Genomic DNA, 21,798 nt, shown 5'->3' with positions numbered 1-21,798 from the left:
CCAGCATTGACTTCAATGTTATGAAGTCCGTGCCGGCCGCTCCGAGGTCGCGGTGCGAGCGACGCACTGTGACCTGTGAGGTCGCCCCGGCAAGTCTGATCGCCCCAGTGTGAACGGGGTCTAAAACATACTAGCTGCTCCTTTTTAAATGTTTCAGAGTAAAAGTTCTACCTAACAAATACTGCAAGATGGCTATTACCTTTTTATTATTGAGAGAACCTTTCTCTGTGTGTATCTCTGAAGATAATCTTGCTCCATTACTTGAGGCGTTTAATAGTAATGAAGGAATAAGCACATTATAGGGCTTACTTTACTGGGTTTTGAAGACAAACTATAGCCTTTACTTTGTCAGTTTGTGTATATAGCCATTCCGTTTTATATTTGAATGTGGCTTCCCAGCTCAGGTAAATTAGGATTTTACTGTATTGTGGGGGGGGGGCTTAGATTCAGATTGTGATTGCACAGTGCATTGGGAAGAATATTTTTGTGACATCATAAATAATAATTGTTGCACTTGTCTCAGTGATTTACCTTAAAGAGGAAGTAAACCCTCCTCAGGAAGTTGTACCTATAGGTAAGCCTATGTTAAGGCTTACCTATAGGTACTGTAAATATCTCCTAAACATGTACCGTTTAGGAGATATTTACATTTGATGCAGCCAGTGACGTCACTGGCGCATGCGCTCTGAAGGAACGGCAGATCGTGCCGTTCCTTCAGAGCCCTGTGCCGTGACCGTCGGCTCCCGCGCGCGTGCGCGGGAGTGACGTCACCGCGGCTCCGGCCAATCAGATGGCCGGATGCCGCGATCCCGGAAGACGGGCGACTGTACATGTCGCCCGTCATAGAGGTAAGAGAGCCGCGCGACGAGGGCTCGTTCTAAGGTAAGTATTTGATAATGAGCTAGTATGCGATGCATACTAGCTCATTATGTCTTTATCTTTCAGGATGTAAAGAAAAGAAAAAAAAAAATTAACGGTTTACAACCTCTTTAACAGATGGTAAAATATTGAATAGATTTTTTTTTTTTCTTTTAACAGGTTTATCTATGAAACTGAGCATTTTAACGGTGTGGCAGAATTGCTGGAAATACTGGGCAGGTAATTTATTTGTTTTAAAATACTTTAGTTTGCGTCATAGAAAATGAGAGATTCTAGGAATGAGTGTAGGAAATGTTACGTCCTGACAATTTCTCATGCAACACTGTACCCAAATGAATTTTATATCATAGAGGTTTCTTTTTAGTGGTATTTAATATCTACTGCGTTTTTTCTTTTATTTTTAACCGCATAAAGGAAAAAGGACCTCAAATTTAGGAAAAAAAACAAACAAACCCTGTTTTATCGAATATCTTGATTCCCTAAAATGCCACAAAATTGTTTAATTTAGGACATGGCATATACAATGAAACAGCGTGCAGGGGTGAAGAGTATGCATTGCATATAATTGCTCATAGATTTCAGTGGTATGGAGTTGGCACCCCTTCATCGTGGTGGTCAGTGGTAAATGCCCCTTTAAATGTTTGTGGGCTCATTTTTAATGTGACCAGTGGTAAGTACCCCATAACATTATTATTCAGTGATGTTTTCTCTCTTTGGTAGTCTGTGCCATTTTAATGACTATATGCCACCTGTGTACTTGGTGGTGGTTAATATTCCCCCTTGGTGATCTGTGCGCCCCCCGTCTTCCTTTTTCTTTTTTGTGATCCATGGGAGCAGTTTTTGTTATACCTGAAGGGGTTCACATGTACTGTTACTTTAAGGCTGGCTCCACCCAGGAGTGATGACAAGGGTCAATGGGCAGAGTGGCCATCTTAGAGACATGCAAGAGATGCATTTATATACAGAGCTGTCCTGTAATGCATGTTGGAGTGTACAGTAAGTCCTGAATAAACATCCGTTGTTCCAGATCAGTCCTGTGTCTCTCACAACACGGAGAATATAACAGTGGCGACGAGGATGGGATTTACAAGGTTACTATCCGTGTGAGAAAAGAATTAAAAAAACTCTGGATTGTCAGCTGGATACAAACACCAACAGAGCCCAGCAGGAAAATGTCATTGATCGGGACATTAAGTGAATTTGATGGAGAACAGACATGCTGGAGTTCCTGGGTTGAGAGACTGGAACAGTATTTTTGTGCAAATGCCATCCCAGGCGACAGGCAAGTTGCAGTATTTCTGCCAGTGGTTGTTGCTAGGACATATGACACTCATAGGGATCTCCTTTTCCCTGAAAAACCAGCAACTAAGACTTTGACAGAGACACTGTTAGGGAATCACTTCCAGCCTAAACCACTAGAGATTGCAGAGAGATTCAGGTTCTATCAGTGGCAGCAACAGCCGGGTGAAGATATTAAGGCTTATGTGCTCGCCCTTCGCAGACTAGCCTCAACCTGTTCTTTTGGGGGAGTACTTGCCGACTGCACTGAGGGATAAGTTTGTCATGGGACTAAATAGTCTAGCCAAAAGAGACTGTTAACCGAGAAAGACCTTACCCTTACAAAGGCAATTGAGATAGCTTCAGTGATGGAAATGGCTGTGAAAGATACAGAGGCATTGAACCCCCAGTGCAGAAGGAAAGAGATTAAAGAGGAAGTTTTCAGAACAGCAGTCAAGCCAACAGCAGCAAACTGGAAATATAGACCCTCACCAAGCCGGGAGTCAGCTTGCTACCGTTGTGGGAATACAGACCGTGATCACAAAGTCTGCCGGTTTAAGGATCAGTTCTGTCATAATTGTGGTAAGGCAGGCCATCTGAAACAACTCTGCCATAGTAAGAAGGTGCGAAATGAACAACCTCTGAACACCAGGACAAAGGCATATATGGTGGGAAGATATACATCGTCATCTGAATCAGAGGATGAGGAAGTGCTCCACAGATTAGACATACATCATATGCATTTAGCACCCTCTGCAATGACTGTAGAGGTAACCGTGGAAGGAAAGAAACTCAAGATGGATGTAGACACAGGAGCAGCAGTTTCAGTTATCACCCAGAAACAATGGAGAAAACTTCTGATCCGAACAACTGTCCGTCCAACACCAATCAAACTGCAGACATACTCAAAGCAGATACTCCACCCACTGGGGTACGTGAAAGTACAGGTATCCTACAAGGGTCAGATGAAGAGAATACCATTATATATCCTAGAACATGGAGGACCCCCTCTCTTTGGGAGAGACTGGATTGCTCACTTTGGCATGCCAGACATCGCCATAAACCCTTGCAACACCGTGACCATCCCATCAGGAGATGAAGAGGGATGGGTGGTGTGACGGGAGTCACTTTGGATGTGACGAGACCCTTGCTCACTCGCTTCCGCTCTCCCGACACTCCTCTGTTTCTAGTGAGTCAGCTACAGATCGCAACGTCTGAAGGTTCGGTCAACCAAGGATCCGGGATCCGAACTACAGCTATGTGCCGTCCGGAATCCATTAGAACAAACCCCAAGCAAGCTGTATGTAAGTTCAAACAGGAAGACTCTTTATTGGAAGAACACAGCACACTTTTATACAGAATTTGGAACATCCTTCCCCCAACAACCGCTTTCCCATTGGTCAATTGCACAGTACCTGCAGTTCCCCATAAGGTCCTCTCCAGCCATGCAAATGAGGGCTTGAAAATGAGTCAGCAGTGATTGGTCAGATAGCTTGACCAGAAGGACTGCCATGTGCAAGGAGACAGAAGCCCCAGGGGGCAATCAATGTACACAATAGTCAGACACAGAACAATGGTTCCCTAACGAGCCCTCAATACACATTACTCTGAGTGTCAATACATCCCTTAGCAGACAACAGGTGAGGTCATTAGCACACCTGACAATAGGTGAATGGACAGCTACCTCAGACAAAAAGCAACATTGTTAGCCAGCCCGTCTCCTCATTGAACTTCCTGGAATGACCATATTAGGAGTTGGACTTCCTGGTCAGAGACCTCCTACTGTACAGGGAATAAATCGTCATATTACAAGGGAGACATTATTCCTGAATATGACTGTCCCATTTGTAGTAGTCCAAACCATATTTTCAGTGTTCACCACCCTCCTGGTCACCCTGCATCCATAACAGATGCAGGGTGACTTAAACATAAGAGAGCCCCATAAGGCTGGGCATGGTGCCCCCCAACCTCTCTAAAGGAATTTGGGGTCCACAACCCCCATGCCCAAAGTGACTCCCGTCACAGGTGGATTCCCTGAAACAGCGATTTCCACAAGTCTTTGATTACCATTTGGGGAAAATAAAGCATGACTGTGTGAGACTCGGGCTGAAACCCAACGCCCAGCCTAGGTTCTTCAAAGCTCGGACGGTACCTTTCACACTCCGAGCAGGTGTGGAAGCTGAACTAAGCCGGCTGGAGGAACAAGGTGTCATCTCAAAGGTAGAGCACAGCGAGTGGGCATCACCAGTTGTACCAGTAAAGAAAGCGAATGGGGACCTAAGCATTTGTGGCGATTTCCGCATGGCACTAAATTCTCAACTGGAGATAGACCAGTATCCCCTACCCAGAGTAAATTACATTTTTGCCTCTCTTGCAGGAGGTCAAAAGTTCACCAAGCTTGATCTCAGGCAAGCTTATTTACAGTTTGAGGTCCACCCTTCGTCCCGCAAGTTTCTAACCATCAACACTCACAAGGGACTGTATGAATACAATCGGATGGTGTTTGGTGTAGCCTCTGCCCCCACCATTTGGCAACGCAAAATGGATGAGATTTTGGCGGACATTCCTTTCACACAGTGCCTGTTCGATGACATGCTTATCACGGGCCTGACGGGCCAGGAACACAAGTGTAACATGGAGCTTGTGTTGGCGAGACTCCAGAGCAGGGTCTAAAAGTGAACTTGGCGAAATGCCAATTCATGGTACCTAAATTGGAGTTTTGTGGCCACCTTGTGGATGCAGAGGGTATACACACCACGGAAGCCAAAGTTGATGCTTTAGTAAAAGCTCCAGCCCCAACCAACGTCCAACAGCTGCGATCATACCTGGGCTTGCTGAACTATTACCACAAATTCCTGCCAGATCTAGCACACACTTTGTTCCCGTTGAACAAGCTTTTGGAGAAACACTCCAGATGGAACTGGTCGGCTGCATGCCAACGTGCTTTTGAAGTTTCTAAGCGAAAGCGTGCACTATGACCTCCAAAGGCCTCTCACCTTGGCTTGTGATGCCTCACCCTATGGTCTAGGGACTGTGCTATCTCACGTTTTACCAGATGGGTCGGAGAAACCAGTGGCATTCGTCTCCAGGTCCTTGACAAAAGCAGAAAGCAATTACTCACATTGACAAAGAGGCTCTAGCGCTCATATGGGCAATTAAGAAGTTTCATCTTTACCTGTACGGTAGGGAATTCACAATACTGACTGATCATAAACTACTCCTTCAGATCAATTTTTTTTTTTTTTTTTTTTAATTCTTTTTATTCAGTTTTGAAGAACATACAAAGAAAAACCATCCAACAGTAACAAACAGTTACAGTACATAAAAACAAAGAACATCCGTTCAACCCCACTAAACCCGCCCCCCTCCCCCCCAAAACAGACACCAGCACCGCAATAACGGACCGGATAACCGAGGTCAGAAGGGTCGGCGCCGGCCCACGCCAGAAACATACACAGGCCAGCCCCGACCCCCGAAGATGAGTACCCCTTAGCATCGCCCATTCAAGCCCCCCTCAGTACATAACTAAGCACAGCATCTACGCAGTGTAAAATTCAACCTGAGCAGCAACATGAAATACATTACAGAAAGGATAGTAATACATCACTCAAATGGCATAATACCAGAACAGGACGCAGGGCCAGCGTCTAACTTCATCAATCAAATAGTATACAGCTAACCCACTGTAGAGGAGGATTCAACCCACGCTCTCCAAACCTTCTCAAACTTCTTAGGTCAACCCCTAGATAGGGAAGTCGCCTTATAGAGTGGTAAGACAGCATTGACCAAGCCCTTCCAAAACGAAAGCGAGGGAGGGGCCTCCCTCTTCCAATGCAGTAGGATCTCCTTTTTGGCATAGAATAGGAGAATACCTAGTAGTGTTCTATGGGCCACCGAAGGGACCACCTCCTCCACCAAACCCAAGAGACAAACCCTCGGGGCCAGTGGGATCGGGGTCAGCAGTACCTCGGTAAGACAGGCAGTCACAGTTCCCCAAAACATCTGGATCTGGCTGCAGTCCCAAAAAATGTTAGTTGCATCCGCCGGGGAAGCGGAGCAACGCCAGCACTCCGCCGATGAGGTCGGAAATATCCTAGCCAAGCGAGCCGGAGTGTAGTAAATTCTATGCAGAAATTTGAACTGTATGAGCCTATCCCTAGCGGACACTTAAGTATTTAAAGGGTTCAGTCCAAACCTCCTCCCAGTCATCACCCTGAAGGTCAGGCACCTCTATTGTCCACTTGTCTCTACATCTAGCAATGCTAGGAGGCGTCAATCAAAACATATCCTTATACACAGTCGAAGGGGTCTTAAGCGTAGTGTCACAAGTCAACACACACTCCAGATCCGAAAGACACAGCTCCACCTGGGATGTGGTGAACTGGCTCTGGAATGCATGTCGCAATTGGATATACCGAAAAAAAATAATTACTGGGCAGGTCATGTTTGTCCTTCAAATGGTCAAATGGATGTCCCCCAAGGTCTTAACCCCCTTTACCGCCCACACCACCAGATCTGGAAACTTGTAGAAGTGGGAAAGGGTGGGATTCATCCACAGAGGAGTGGAAGGAGAAAAGCCAACGTAGCTAGGACAGGTCAAGCGCAATGACTGGGCCCATGCTCTAACCGTGGCCTTCATGGATAACGTCAATGGGAGATCCAAGCCCAGTCCCCTATGTAAGGCCAATCTGAGGGTTTCAAATGAGCCCAGATGAGCCGCCTCCAGGATCGTGGCCGAATCCCCGTCATCAGCCCTCAGCCAACGTCTCGCAAACAACATCTGACCCGCCAGGTAATACTTGCGCCAGTCAGGGAGTGCCAACCCACCACTACCCCAGGGCTCCTTGAGGGCCCGCAGGCCAATCCTGGGAGCCCCCGGGGACCAGAGGAACGAACTAATGATACTATCCAGTTTCTTATAGAATGACATGGGAACCCATAGGGGAGAATTACGGAGAAAGTATAATACTACTGGTAGAAATTTCATTTTAAGGACACTAATGCGACCCAGGAGGGAAAGTGGGAGCTTCTTCCAGGCCAGCACATGTTGTTGGAGTCTAGACAATAAGGGTAAGAGGTTCAGAGAGTAATAGTCTTGAGGGCGCCTAGTAACCTTGATCCCCAGGTAAGTAAAGCTATCAACCCAGCAAAGCGGCAGGTCCCCAGCCGCAGCGAGTCGCGCACCATCATCCAAAGACAGGATTGAGGATTTCCTCCAGTTGACCCGAAGGCCAGAGCACCTGCCAAAATCATCCAATATGGACAGGGCTGCTCGAAGAGAGGGGCCCGGATCCTCTAGGAACAATAACATGTCGTCTGCGTATAGGGCAAGGCATTCGTTAATGGAACCCACCCTGATTGCACCCACGGCCGGGGAACTGCGCAACGCTATAGCTATAGGTTCGAGTGTGAGGGCGAACAGGAACGGGGAAAGGAGGCACCCCTGCCTCGTTCCCCGTCCCACCTGGAAGTAGGGAGATGTTAGAAAACCGAGCCGTATAGCCGTCCTGGGACCAGTATAGAGAAGTCTAATCCACGTCCGGAAATTAGTCCCAAAGCCCATAAGTTCCAAGGTCGTAAGCATGAAGGTCCAGTCAACCGAATCAAAGGCCTTTTCAATATCTATAGAGACCACCACCCTTCTGGCCATCACAGCATTCACAAGGCACAGAGCCACTCAACTTTCTGCCTATTGACTGTGATGCAAGTTGAAATCAAAGACGTTTAACAGGCAAACTGGTCTCCATGCTTTGTTTCTGGAGTGCTGCTTATAAATGGCTCTCCCAAAATGGGTGTCCACCTCCTGGACTTATTTTATTTTTTCTAAACTATACGGTGTTAGGAAGGGTGGTTAATGTATGTTCCAATATATGAAAGCCAGAGTTTACCGAGTACATCTTGTTGTGGATCACCTAAGTAAACCGAAACAGTGGTGAGTTTGTTACTAATAGCCCCGAATTATGTCATTTTTTCCCCCCCCAAATGTTATGTTTTTAAAAAAACGAAAGCTTTTGGCTGATATATATTTGTTTATGATATGCTATCCACTAAATCTATGAGCTTACGTGAAATTTCCTATTCTACTTTGAGCCCCGGTTCACACTTCTGCGAGTGCCGGGTTCGCATGTAATGTCGGAGCGCACTGCTCCGACATTACATGCGATCAGCTGTGCGTTGCGAGTTTAGCCATACACTTTGTATGGCTAAATTCGCATCGCACCCGCAGCAAACTCGCACAGGAGGCATTTTTGCAGCCGCATCAGGATCGGATCGCACAGCGGTTCACACTTGTGCGATCCGATCCTGTGCGAACTGCACGATCGCACTGCGAAATGCGATCAAACTGGGGGTGTCGTTAAGATTACATTGACACCCCCAGCGTATCGCATATGGCAGTGTGAACTGCCGGGGGTGCATGTGCGATGCGGGAACAGGCTGCGAATTCGCAGCCTTCCCGCATCGCATTAGTGTGAACCGGACCTGAGACCAAGCCTTGTTTGGCACTTTTTGTTTACAATGTAACAATCAGTATTTCTCTTTCATTCACTAACAGACACAGCTTCAAGTCTTCAGACCATTGGGCTTATGCTCTTGCTTTCTAGGAGTAGGACTAGGCAGAAACCTTTTTGGCTACGCCCCTGGGGAAGTTCCAGAGGGTATACCATCACTTCCTGCTAGAGTAAGGACCTGGCTCTCTGCTGAGATCTGCGGTCTTTTCATTTTTTTCTATTTAAATGGGATTTTTTACTTTTTATTTTGTTCCTGTGTGAACTACAGTCAACTGTTCCTGTGAGAACTACAATCAACAGCCGGACTTGGCTAAGCACTGGATATTCAAGATCCTTACAGTCTTACCAGTCTGGCCTGCGAGCGCGACCCAACTACTAGCTCCATGCTCAGTTGGCCGCAACATAGTCCCACTGGACGGGGACTGACCGGTGAGTGAAACACCTCACGAGGTCGCATAGCTCTGGTCATACTCCAGGCCATAGCACCCCCATTCCAAGATGGTGCAGTGGACTGCTGGGAGTGTTGCCCACCTGGTGACTGTGGTATGGTGAGTAGTGTCCCCTGTCCTGTCCTTGTGGACTTGTTGGGGTACTTGTGCCCCCCCCCTGTGTCCTTCCTCCCCCTTGTACTTCCTCCCCTCCTCCTTGCGGGGTTCCCCCTAAATTTTGATGCCCTCACCTGTCCCCTGTCCCTCTGCCCCTGTTTGGGGGCATGGGTGAAATTGGGTAGGTGGGCTTACATGGTGCTGGGCTAAAGGAGCGATGGGTGTCTGTCAGTCCCGGTTAGGAGTGTCTGCACCTGGGTTCTGCAAGGGGTCCCTAGGAGGTCCTCTCCTTGGGTCTGTAAACTTTTTCCCTGGGGTCCAGGGTCCTGTGCAGCGCCGCATGGTACCGCCTTTTTTCCGTGGTCTCTGTGATTCCCAGTTCGGCGGCCAGGTTTTTTGTTTCCCTATAGACTTGCAATGGCGGCCATTTTCCTGTAGTCGGAGACAGTACTGAGGCTGTGGGGGCCTCTAGTGTCAGGTCAGCTTTTCCTCTTTTTCCAGCAGTGTGGCAGATCGTTTTGGCACTTTCCAGCCCTGGGTGGTGAGTCTCTGGGTTTACACTATACTTCCTTGCTGTATACAGCGCCACGGGTGCGCTGCTTCTTGTAGACCCACAGCGGTGCACAGGGTGGAGGGGCCTCCTGTTTAAAAAAAAAAAAACTCTTTGCTGATCAGCGGTTTTGCTTAACCCTTCATGGTCATGGAGCCTGGGGAGCTCGTTTCACCGCCTGATCCACTCCTGGAAGCTGCGGGACCCTCTGGGTCTCAGTCTGCCCTGGCAGCAATGACGGCAGCCCTGCAGTTACTAGAAGCCAAAGTAGATATGGCCCGGCAAAGGAGACCTGGCAAGAAGCGACCCCCCCACCTTCACCTGTATCCTTTGCTTCCTCAGATTCTGAGGTGGATCTGACCACTGTGGACGAGAGTCAGCCCACTGGGTCTGCGTCTACGCACGCTGAGTGCTCTAATAGTGAGGATGAGTCATCCTCCTCTGCAACCGCGCTGGTGGAGGCCCTGATTATATCAGTGCGGGAAACTTAAAAGTTGGAGCTGCTGCTGAGTCTGCGACGCCGTTGCAATTTGGCACCCGCAAATCTTCCAAGGTGAATAAGGTTTTTCCTTTTCCTGCCTATTTTGAAGAGATTGTCACTAGTCAGTGTGGTTCCCTGAAATGCATGGTTAGTATACCGAAGAGTTTTACTAGAAGATGTCCCTTCGAGGAGCCTCTTCTGAAGAAACTGACTGTTCCACCGTCAGTGGGCTCTCAGGTTTCCAGGCTGAATAAAATAAGACCACACTTTTGCTGGTGGAAGATTCCCATCTTTTAAGGACCCCCGTGAACAAAAGACGGGAGGCTCTGGTCCGATACCTTTTCACTGTGGCTGGTTCAATTTTAAGACCGGTATTTGCTATCACCTTGGTATCTCAGACCTTATCGAAAAGGGCTAAACTTATGCGTCAGGATCTGGAGGGGAGTTAACATCCTTCTGAGCTGGCAGATCAGTTAATTCAAGGGTTACAGTATATTTGTTATGCATCCCTGGATGCAGCCCCCCTGGCCGGCAGGGTTTCTGTGACGGCGGTGATTCTTCACCGCATGATCTAGTTGAAGTATTGGTCAGCTGACCAGGCTTCTAAAAAGGTACTGACTGATCTTCCATTTGTAGGTGACTGTTTGGTGCTTCTATGGAAGATATCATTAAGGGCCTTAAGGGAGGCAAGAGTACTTTGCTTCCACAGGCTGCTAAGGCTGCTTGCTGTAAGAAGGGTCCCTTCTTTTCAGGTCTTTCGTCCGTCTGGATCACTGGAAAAGGGCTTGAGACCCACCCGCTACTTTGCGGGAGGCTCCAAGAGACCTCAGAATGGTAAGTCCAGAGCAGGAGCATCTGGTTCAGTAGACAAGCCTTCCACAGCCTGAAGGGGTGCCCTCACCCGCATCTGGAGGGGGGGGGGGCATCTTTTTGTCTTTTTCCGGATCCGTGGACCTTGCTCATTCAGGACAAATGTTTTTTTCCTTCCAATGTACGCCTGTCTCCAGAGGGCCTTTACGGAGCAGTGCAGGCCCTGTTAGCACAAGGAGTTATTGTGCTGCTTCCAGAGTCGGAACGTTTCCAAGGTTTTTATTCAAATCTGCTTACAGTTCCCAGGAAGGAAGGCAAGGTTCGTCTGATCTTGGATCTCAAGACTCTGAACCACTTTGTGCGGGTTCAGAAATTTTGGATGGAGTCCATCCGCTCATAATGATGATAATCCAATATATGTCGGGCATCAGCGTTTTCTTCGTTTTGCCATGGGCAAGGAGCACTTTCAATTGTGGGGTTACCTTTTGGTCTCATATCAGCTCTTTGAGTGTTCACAAAAGTGTTACGGCAGAAGGGGATCGCGGTACTGGGTTACCTAGACGATCTGCTTCTGCCTGCAGAGTCTTCTTTGGCTCGAGAAGCTGACTTGGAGGTTACGGTGCGAACTCTGCAGGAGTTTGGGTGGACACTGAATTTTCAGAAATCGGCACTGTCTCCGTCCACAAAGCTGTACTAATTGGGGTCTGACGCTGGCTTCAGTGTCAGCCTGGGTGTTTCTTTTTCAGACAAAACTACTGAAGCTACAGGAGGCTGTTCGGCTCCTGTTGTCCAACCATTGATCGTCTCTCAAAACTTACATGCAAGTAATGGGTCTGATGGTCTCCACCTTCGAGGTGATTTCGTTTGCGCAGTTCCACACCAACTCTTTGCAAAGAGAGATTCTGATCAAATGGAACAAGGATCCGCTGTCATTGGACAATCTGATTCTGTCGAGTCTGGGTTCGAGGGAGTCTCTCCTACGGTGGCTTCGCTCCCCGGCCCTATGTCTGGGAAAATCCTTTCGTCCCCTGTATTGGGCTGGAATCACCATGGATGCCCATATCTCTGGATGGAGAGGTGTACTGGGAGTGTGTTCGCCCCAAGGTGTCTGGACTCGGGAGGAGTCCAGGTTGCCGATCAACATCCTGGAAATTCGGGTGATCAGACTTTGTCTGTCTCAGTGGACGGATAGTCTGCAGGGGCGCCCTGTACGGATACAATCCGACAAGGCTACGACTGTGGCATATGTCAATCATCAAGAGGGCACAGAGTGCCCTGGCAGCCCGCGAAGTGGCCAGCATCTTGAGGTGGGCAGAACAATATGTTCAGGCCCCATTCTGGGGGTGGAGAATTGGCAAGCGGACTATCTCAGTCTGTAGACGTTAGATCCAGGAGAATGGTCACCCGGAGGTATTTCATCGACTGTGTCTTCGGTGGGGGACCCCCATGTGGATCTGCTTGCTTCACATCTCAACAGGCAGGTGCAGAGGTTCGTGTCAATGTCTCTGGATCCTCTGGCTGACACCGCAGACGCTCTGGTGGCCCCTTGGGGTCAGTATTGTCTGATTTACGCCTTTCTTCCAATACAACTTCTGTCTAGACTGCTACGCAGAATCGAGGTAGAAGGAATTCCAGTCATTCTGGTGGCACCAGACTGGCCTCGCCGGTCCTGGTATGCAGGCCTGGTAAGGCTGGTTGCTGACGTTCCTTGGAAACTTCCTTTCAGGGAAGATCTTCTGTCCTAGGGACCAATCTTCCATCCTGCTTTACATTCGCTGGAATTAATGGCTTTGGCTATTGAAAGCCAGGTGCTAAAGGACAGGGGGCTGTCGGAGTCAGTGATTCCTACGCTGTTAAAGCTAGGAAATCTACATCCAGGAAGGTTTATCATCGAGTTTGGAAGGCGTACATTACTTGGTGTGAATGTTGGGGGGTTTCTCCCCGTTCCTTTTCTGTCTCTCGCCTGTTGGAGTTTCTACAACTAGGTGTAGATCAGGGGTCCTCAAACTACGGCCCGCGGGCCACATGCGGCCCGCCCAAGACATTTATCCGGCCCGCCGGGTGTTTTTGCCGCCGCTGCCCGTCACTTTTTTTTTTCAACATTAGAGACGGACGGTCCGGCAGCCGGCCTATCATTGGTGGCAGAGGGAGAGGGGGCAGCGGCTGCCGATTGGTTGGCCGGCTGAAGCGCTGGATCATGGGAATTGTAGTCCGGCCGCAATCAAGCTCCTGGCTGTGAGAGGAACCGAACAGCGCAGCCGGACTACAACTCCCACCTCCCAGGACTCTGAGGCAGCCAGGGCATGTGGGAGGGGCCGGCTGGATGTGACTTGCGTGCTGACTTATTGGCAGTGAACGTCGGGCGCTCGTTCGTGGGAGAGAGAGAGCAGAAGACTTCACAGAGCATCACAGCACAGCACAGAGCAGAGGCAGCTTGGAGGAAGTTTGCCTTTTGCCTCCACCCCCCCTGAAGAGGTTGTTCAATCAAGACTGAGGTGAGACAGACCCTGACACACCAGATGACCCCTACATCCCATGGGCACCAAATGGGATGCGATGGCAAAGGGTTCAATGCAGCGCAAAAAAAGTGAAAATTAAAGGTGAATAAATCAATATGCAAATACACAAAAAAATCATATCAAAGATATTATGGGATATGAAAACCCCACTACAAAATTCTTAACACATGTGATCAGTGACTTATTTCAAGGTGTGATAACGTGCTCAACAATAAGTTTGAAATAGGTGCAAAAATATACTAATAACCCTAATTCCCACATCATCTCACGGAGTGGCACCTAGTTGTGTTCTTTGAAGACCGCACAGAGCATGTTGCACCTTCTTTCACTGGACACTTGCTTTTTTTTTTTTTTTTTTTGGGAGTTTTTGGGGAATTAGGGTTATTAGTATATTTTTGTACCTATTTCAAACTTATTGTTGAGCACTTTATCACACCTTGAAAAAAGTCACTGATCACATGTGTTAAAGATTTTTGTAGTGAGTTTTTCATATCCCATAATATCTTTTTTTATATAATTTTTTGTGTATTTGCATATTGATTTATTCACCTTTTTTAATTTTCACCTTTTTTGCGCTGTGTTGAAAAGTTGATTTAGTAATCACATAGGTAGGAGCAGCTGCATTTAAGGGTTATTGAGGCCCCATAGCGCAGAGAACAAACAGTTTGACAAATGGTTCAATGGGCTACTTGACTGGATTTGCCCCCCAGACCTAAGGCTGCCAGCCCTCCCCTGGCCACGCTTGACTGGCTCTCTCCCTCAGTTCCCTCACCTGCTCCTCTGCTCCACCCCCAGTGATATTCCTGTGTGCTGGGGATGTAGATCCCCAGCACACGCACCTCTAAGTAAATGATAGAGGGGTGGTAAAGTGATCGCTGTGATCTCTAGAGGGGCTGCCTGCTGTTCTCCCGTGCTGGTCAGTGACAGACAGCCGAGGAGTAGAAAACCCAATTTAATTGACAGTGAGTGCATTTTATATTCTGAATGCTATTCAGTTGTATGATGTTGTGTGCTGTATAAGCCCCGGTTCACACTGTTGCAATCTCTGAGCAGTGCGAGTTCAGCTATATGCTTGTATGGCTGATCTTTCGATTCGGAAGAAAAAAGGCACACGTGCCTTCTTTTTTCCTGCAGTGGAATCGGATCGTATAGGTCTTATCACCCATGTGATTCGATTCCTGTGCGAGTTCACACAGGGCAGTGTGAACTGGAAATATGGTGCGGGAACCGGTACGATTACAGAGCCGGTTCCTGCACCGCACCAGTGTGAGCCTGGGGTAAAAGCAGAGTTCCACCAATATGGGCACTGGTGAGGCTGAAATGATGTGGACTACATTGATGGACACTGATCAGATTGCATTGATGGGCAGTGCAGTCTATATGTCTCTGTGCGGGCAAAGTTATTGCTGGTATATTGTTTTTTTAGCGCTGTGTTTGTGTATATATGTATGTGTGTATATATATATATATATATATATATATATATATATATATATATATATATGTATGTGTGTATATATATATATGTGTGTATATATATATATATATATATATATATATATATATATATATATATATATATATATATAATTTTTTTTTTTTTTTTTCACTAATAGCAAAGCAATTTGGAATAGTTTTTTAAACTATAGTCCGGCCCTCCAATGGTCTGAGGGACAGTGAACTGGCCCCCTGTTTAAAAAGTTTGAGGACCCCTGGTGTAGATCAACGTTTGGCTCTTGGCACCATCAAGAGTCAGATTTCCGCTTTGGCTACATTTTTCCAAAGGCCATTGGCGGCGAAGTCCTTGGTTCACCCTTTTTTGCAGGGACTTTGCCATCTGGCTCCTCCGGTACGATCCCTGGTGCCTCTGTGGGATCTCAATTTGGTTCTGTCGGTGCTTCAAAGGCCTCCCTTTTGAAAATATTCGAGAATATCCTATGCTCACTCTGTCACAGAAGGTGGCTTTTTTAGTAGCTATTACTTCCGCATGTCGCGTGTCGAAGTTAACTGCGTTGTCCTGTCTGCCACCTTATTTGGTCAGTCATTGGGACAAAGTGGTATTACAACCCTGTCGGGCGTTCCTTCCTAAGGTTGTCTCAGGGTTTCATTTGAATGAGGACATTGTGCTACCGTCCTTATGTCTAATGCCTAAACATCCTAAGGAAATTGCCTTAGATGTGGTAAGAGCGATTTGGGTTTACCTGGCACTGACTGAACCAATTAGGAAAAATCTGATTCTTTCTTTCCCTGTTAAAGCGCATTCTATGAGGGGGCTAAGTGCTTCATGGGCCTTCTATCATCGGCCATCAGTGGTTCAGGTGTGCAAGGCATCTACTTGGTCGTCTGTACACACACTCAAAAAATTTTATTAACTGGATGTACTTGCGTATTCGGATGCGGCATTTAACCGCAAAGTTTTGCAGGCTGCATTTGCGCAGTCTTCCGCTTCTTGGGGTGAAGGTTTTTTTCTGGTGGTGAGCTCCAGTTGTTCCTAGTTGAGCTCCTGTTTTTACCTGGTTGGCTATGTTTAGCCTTGTTGGGAATTCTGCGTTTGCTGTTTTTTCCCACCCCTCATGTTGCACTGCTTTGGGTCAGACTGCACCCGCCTCTCTTTTGGGGTTGAGTTATTTGTTCTTCTGATACTGCTTGTTACAAACTGGAAGTCCTACAGCAGGAAGTGATGGTATACCCTTCTGGGACTGCCCCTGGGGCATAGCCAAAAAAGGTTTCCGCCTAGTCCTACTCCTAGAGAGCAAGAGCATAAGCCCAATGGTCTGAAGACTTGAAGCTGTGTCTATATATATATATATATATATATATATATATATATATATATATATATATATATATTTTATTTTTATTTTTTTTAAGCCGAGACCCTAGAGAATAATTTGATGGGTTTTCACATGGTATTTTCAAATGCAATTTTTTTAGATACTTTTTGAATTTTAATAAAAAAAAAAACAAAACAATTTTTTTTGGTAAAATATAAAAGCAGATGCTACATAAAAGATGTTAGTAAATTGATACCAAACATGTTACGCTTTAAAATTGCACACGTCCGTGCAGCACCAACAAAGGGCGTAAATTTAACAATCTATAGGTGACATTTTAAAAATGTTTACAGGTTACCACTTCTGATTTACACAGGAGGTCTTGCCCTAGAATTACTGCCCATGGTCGGACATTCGTGGTGATACCCCACATGTGTGGGACAGTTGCTGTTTGCGTGCGTGTGGGACTGACACGTGCGTTTGCCTTTGCATGGTGGGGTGGGTGCACTTTAACTTTTTGTTTTTATCACTTTTATTGCTGTCAGAAGGATTGTAAACATCCTATGTGACCGGTACTCTTTATGGAGAGATGTGGGCTCGTAAAAGCATTTGATCACACCAAGATCAGTGTGATCAAATGCTTTTGATTTTTAAAAATGGCACTGTTTACAAAACCCAAAGTGATGTAAGGTTATTGCTTCCGGCTTACTATATCTTGAGTTAAAGCCAATCTGGTCTTTGTTCGGGTCTGTGAGCAGCCAGCGGAAGCAGTCCAGTGGCTAGTTAGCCAATAGGTTTGCTTTTATAAGAGAGCCCGACCGTCTGCTCTAAAAAAAAAAAAAAAAAAAAAAAAAAGGAAAAAAGGTACCTGGATGATGCTTGCAGCGGAAGGCATCATCCCAGTATAACCACTTGAAGTCCAGTGATGTATGGGTACACGACTAGTCAGCAAGTGGATGAGCAAAAATATCCTGTACACAGATGAACCCTTCAGGGTACACATACCACAAACTGAGGCTTGCTGTTTTTATGTTTTTTATGTTCCCTATAAACACAACTGTAGTATACTGCATGCCATCTAATAAGCTTTTTTTGCAAACTTGTAGAGACTTCATCTAGTGAATATTGGGTGATGTGTTTTGATATTTCAGGATATGATTCCTTACGAAAATCTCTTATGTTTTCATCACAGCATCATCAATGGATTTGCATTACCGTTGAAAGCTGAGCACAAGCAATTCCTTATGAAAGTCCTGATTCCTATGCACACAGCTAAGGGCCTGGCTCTGTTTCATGCACAGGTCAGTGTAATGCCTCGATGCTGTCACATTGAGGAGAGAAGAACAGTACTTGTGTGAAGTCTTTGCACCTGTTGTTACTTTGTAATTGAATTGGGAACTCTCAGATTGAGCACACATAGCGAGTTTGTAGAACTAGAATCCTACTGCTCACACCAGAACGGCAGTATTTTTTTTTTTTTAAGCTTCTTAGAGAGAGTGAGTCAGTCTTGTATTATTCAGGTTTGTCCTTCATTGACAGTTGTGGAGGTTTATCAGTAGCTGTCATGACTTATACATTTTCAGCCATTATATAGAAAAGCAGTACTTTTACACTCAAACCAACACACAACCTGATATGACATGATGGACATGCTTATAACCCCTTTGTGTTCAGGCAATATTTTTTTTTCTCTTTTGTTCATTGATGGACACAGCTCCTTATCTTCTTGACAGCTGAGTTATGCTGCCCCCCTATGGGAGTAGGACACTAGGCAGGAACTACGCTAAAGCTTGACTATGCCTATGGGGCAGTCCCATGGGGTATACTCCCACTCTCAGCCATAAGCACTCAGTTTTTTTTCTGCCTAGTCAGGAGTAAGGACCTAGTTCCTTACTGGGATCTCTGGTCCTGGCAATTTTTTCCTTTTAAATTGAATTTTTTTCCTTTTGTTATTTTGTTCCTGTGAGAATCAACTATCAACTGCCAGGCATCAGCTCCACGCTAGGTCGGCCGTGACCTAGCCCCACTGGACAGGGCTGGCCTGCGAGGGCGCATACGACCGCGCATACGACCTGGCCTCGGCCTGAGTTGCAGTGTTCCTCCTGGCCGACAGCCATCCCTATTCCGATGGAGCAGTGGTCTGTCTGGAGTGGTGCCCACCCTATTCCTGGTATGGTAAGTAACTGTCCCTTCTCTGACCCTGGAGGTTTTTGGGGTGAACGTGGGCCCCTACCCGGGATGGTCGGACCCTCCGGGTTCTCCTCCGTCCTATGCAGCTTCCCCCTCCCTTCTTGGTGGTCCTCTGTGGACTTGTTACCCCCCCCCACACCTGCCTACACCTTCCCCCCGCACCCCCCCCCACTCCAATGGGGTGGCCATACCTTTTAGGTCGGTCTGGGGTGTTGAGCTGGCAACCAGACGGTCGCCCTTTGGGAGGGTCTTTACCTGGTGGGGGCTCCTGCGAGTGCCCCCCCTTCCTGCTGGGCATGTGTTCAGTGCTCCAGGGTTCCCCACTGGGCCCCCTGGGAGCCGTGTGGCGCTGCTATTTTCTTGGGGCCTTTTGTGCTGTGGAGCGGCGGCCATGTTTGTGTAGACTCAGCGGCCATTTTCTTATGGTTCTTCTCATTGAAAATTGCGGCAGTCATGTTTTTTAAGCTGTATGACGGAGATTTCGTGCTGACTCTGGGATCTTTCTCTTTCTGATTGCCTCATGGTATGCAGTTTGTCTGGTGCTGCAAGTACCTGATCGCTGGTGGTGAGTCTTTGTGGGGGCTTCTCTCCCTCTCTCTGCTATAGCAGTGGTAATGCTCTGTGCTGGACCCTGTGGTGTTGCCATGGTTGTCCATATCGGTGTTATGCGCTTTTTTTGCATGAATCTCCCTCTTCTCTAATGGGGGTCCCTGAAGTACCTATCCCCATCTGATCCCTTCTGAGGCTGTGGATCCCTCCGGGTCCCAGCCATCCATCCATGCACTGACGGCGGTCCCAGAGTTCCTTGTGTCACAGATGGAGGTTGCTTTGGGGGGACGGGGTAGTAAAAAGCGCCTTCCCCAGCCTCATCTGTCTCATCAGATCCTGAATCTGATTCAGCCGCCGCAGACGTTGGTCACCCTGCAGGGTCTGCAACCACGCGCCTGGAATCCTCTGATAGTGAGGATGATTCCTCCATGTCTGCGACCACACACAAAATGCGCTGGTGGATGCACTGATTGTATCTGGGTGTGGGACCCTAAAGATGGAGGATGCAGCTGAAGCTGCAATGAATCCGCAGGTACCCTTTGGCACTCACAAGCCATCCAGGGCGGCAGGGGTATACAATGTACGGTTAACAGCAAACACACACACACATCATAGGTTGAACTGGTCACAAACTATGTAACGATGTAACTTTCCCTGCCTCTTTTGACAGAATTGTCACTAAAGAGTAGGGACAACCAAAGCATCCCTGTGGGGTTCCTATGCGCTTTACTAGGCGTTACCCCTAAATGGAGTACCTTCTTCAGATGTGGACTGTGCCACAGGTGGTGTACCCTCTGTTTTTCCAGTTCAAACAATCAGCAGTGAGGCCGGTATTCACCATTGACAATGTAAAAAAGGATGGGGGCTATAGAACAGCTCCGTGGGAACGGCTGCATTAAGGGATGCTCACACCAACTATGTTAATTTGAAAAAATCTTTATTGAAGAGCAAAAAAGACACAGTGTCTAAAATGCCCCCTATGGGGGAACAGTGTACAAAATATAAAGGTGTCAATGGTGAAAATATACAACAAACATGACAATCAACATAAAACAATGACTCACACACACCAAGCCGGCCACACATACACTCCGGAGGTACTGACCAACAGAATAACATACAGGCTGCATACGTTCCTATACGGAATCTATGGATGCTGCTCTGTTATGAGTCTGTTGGTCGGCATGCCACAATAGAAAAAATTGTACCACAAAGTGGAAACTTAGTCACTTGAACTGGATTTGTCATTACGGTGTGGTACACCTATTGCATATGATATATGCCTAATAGGTCAGCAAGCTACTGATAAACCAAGTCCCTGGATAAGGTTGGAGTTCCGAAGTTCAAAATTCAAAAAGGAATGAAAAAATAGGAAAAACCAGTAATTTTCATTCAAAAACAATATGTGTCATTCTTGAACTCATATGGATTATGATGATATTTTTTGGGACTCTGCTGCTTCAATTGAAGTCCTCAAAGACTGGAATGCAGTTGGAGGAATGTCTGTGTGTCATTGCTGACGAGCTGGGTGTAATTTCAGTGCATTTAAACTGAATAGTAATAAATGACTCCTAGTGGGTGACAAAGGAAGTTCACTTTGATTATAGGGGTAACAAGATCAGGCCAGCATGATCACCTTGCCACAATGAAAGTCTCTCCTTATTAAGAACCAAATACGGGAGCTAGGGGAGAGACGCAGTATTGTTTGTTAACTGCGCAGGCTCACACCACTTCAGGGCTGTGTCTGGTATGATAACATAGTAATAGATATTTAGTAGACCACAGAGATATGGGTATCAACTAGTTATTTAGCCCAGACCTGCCGGTGTTCACTGCCCTTTCTCTATCCCCCTTTTTTGTTCCAAAACAACTGTGGCTCACCGTAAGTTCTCCAGGCTGAAAAGAGCTGCTCAAAGACGGGAGACCGCTGTGACCCCTCCGTGGGTGAAGTGAACATGAAGGCCCAAAGTTTTCGTTCCGCTATCAGCTTTCCACGAGGAGGCAGCATGTACCATACGTCGCGGACTTATTACGCCATTCACAGGAGCTGGAACGCATCAGTGGCACTTCCGGGTGTTGTGCGGCCGGCGTGTGACGTCAACGCGTTTCACGTGCGTGACGCACGCTTCTTCAGGATGTCATTGGTTAGTACGGAAGATCAATATAAAGGGGGTAGCCTGATTGGTAAGTGCAGACAGGTGACAGCACAACAGACATTCCTCAATACTGCTTCCTATGTAATTAAAAGACCGGATGGTGTAGCACCATCTTGTGGTTAAAAACAGGTAATGCTAATTATTTCATATTAACTGGCTAGTATTGTTGTGGCTTGGGGACTTGATTTAGCATAAATGTTTAGGCAGGGTCAACAAAGGTATAGCGATATGGTGGAATTACTTTAAGCTAGTTAAGTCACTTAATGCAAATTTTGCTGCTGTAATTAGGCTTCATTTACTGAATAACACCGCGACTATTCCCAAGATTGACTCAAACAGATATGCTAAAAAGTACTTGAAATTAAAAATGTCTTCATAAGGAATTTGAAACGAAGTTCAGGTCAAAACCACAGCCTGGCATTTTTAGCATATACACGAAGATGTTTTAACCATCTCATTTAGGATAATTTATAGAAGGTAACTATATAGGTGGAGTTCATTCATGAATTTATAGAGGGAAGAAAATAATTAATGATGCTATAATAAGCATCATCAAAT

General features: G+C 46.7%; 1 protein-coding gene across 1 annotated transcript in view; it reads left to right on the top strand.

Annotated features, from left to right (window-relative positions):
• Positions 1-21,798, top strand: part of PPP2R5A (protein phosphatase 2 regulatory subunit B'alpha) — a 229,891-nt gene that overhangs the window by 167,478 nt on the left and 40,615 nt on the right. The window contains exons 6-7 of the mRNA XM_082252330.1: positions 1,039-1,098; positions 17,538-17,646. Of these exons, the coding sequence (XP_082108456.1) occupies positions 1,039-1,098; positions 17,538-17,646 (169 nt within the window). The remainder of the gene's footprint in view (positions 1-1,038; positions 1,099-17,537; positions 17,647-21,798) is intronic.

Source organism: Pelophylax lessonae (assembly GCF_965119305.1).
Source record: "Pelophylax lessonae genome assembly, chromosome: 3".
NCBI lineage: Eukaryota > Metazoa > Chordata > Amphibia > Anura > Ranidae > Pelophylax > Pelophylax lessonae.
The sequence above is the reverse complement of the archived record's forward strand: the minus strand, read 5'-3'. Positions and strand labels throughout refer to the sequence as shown.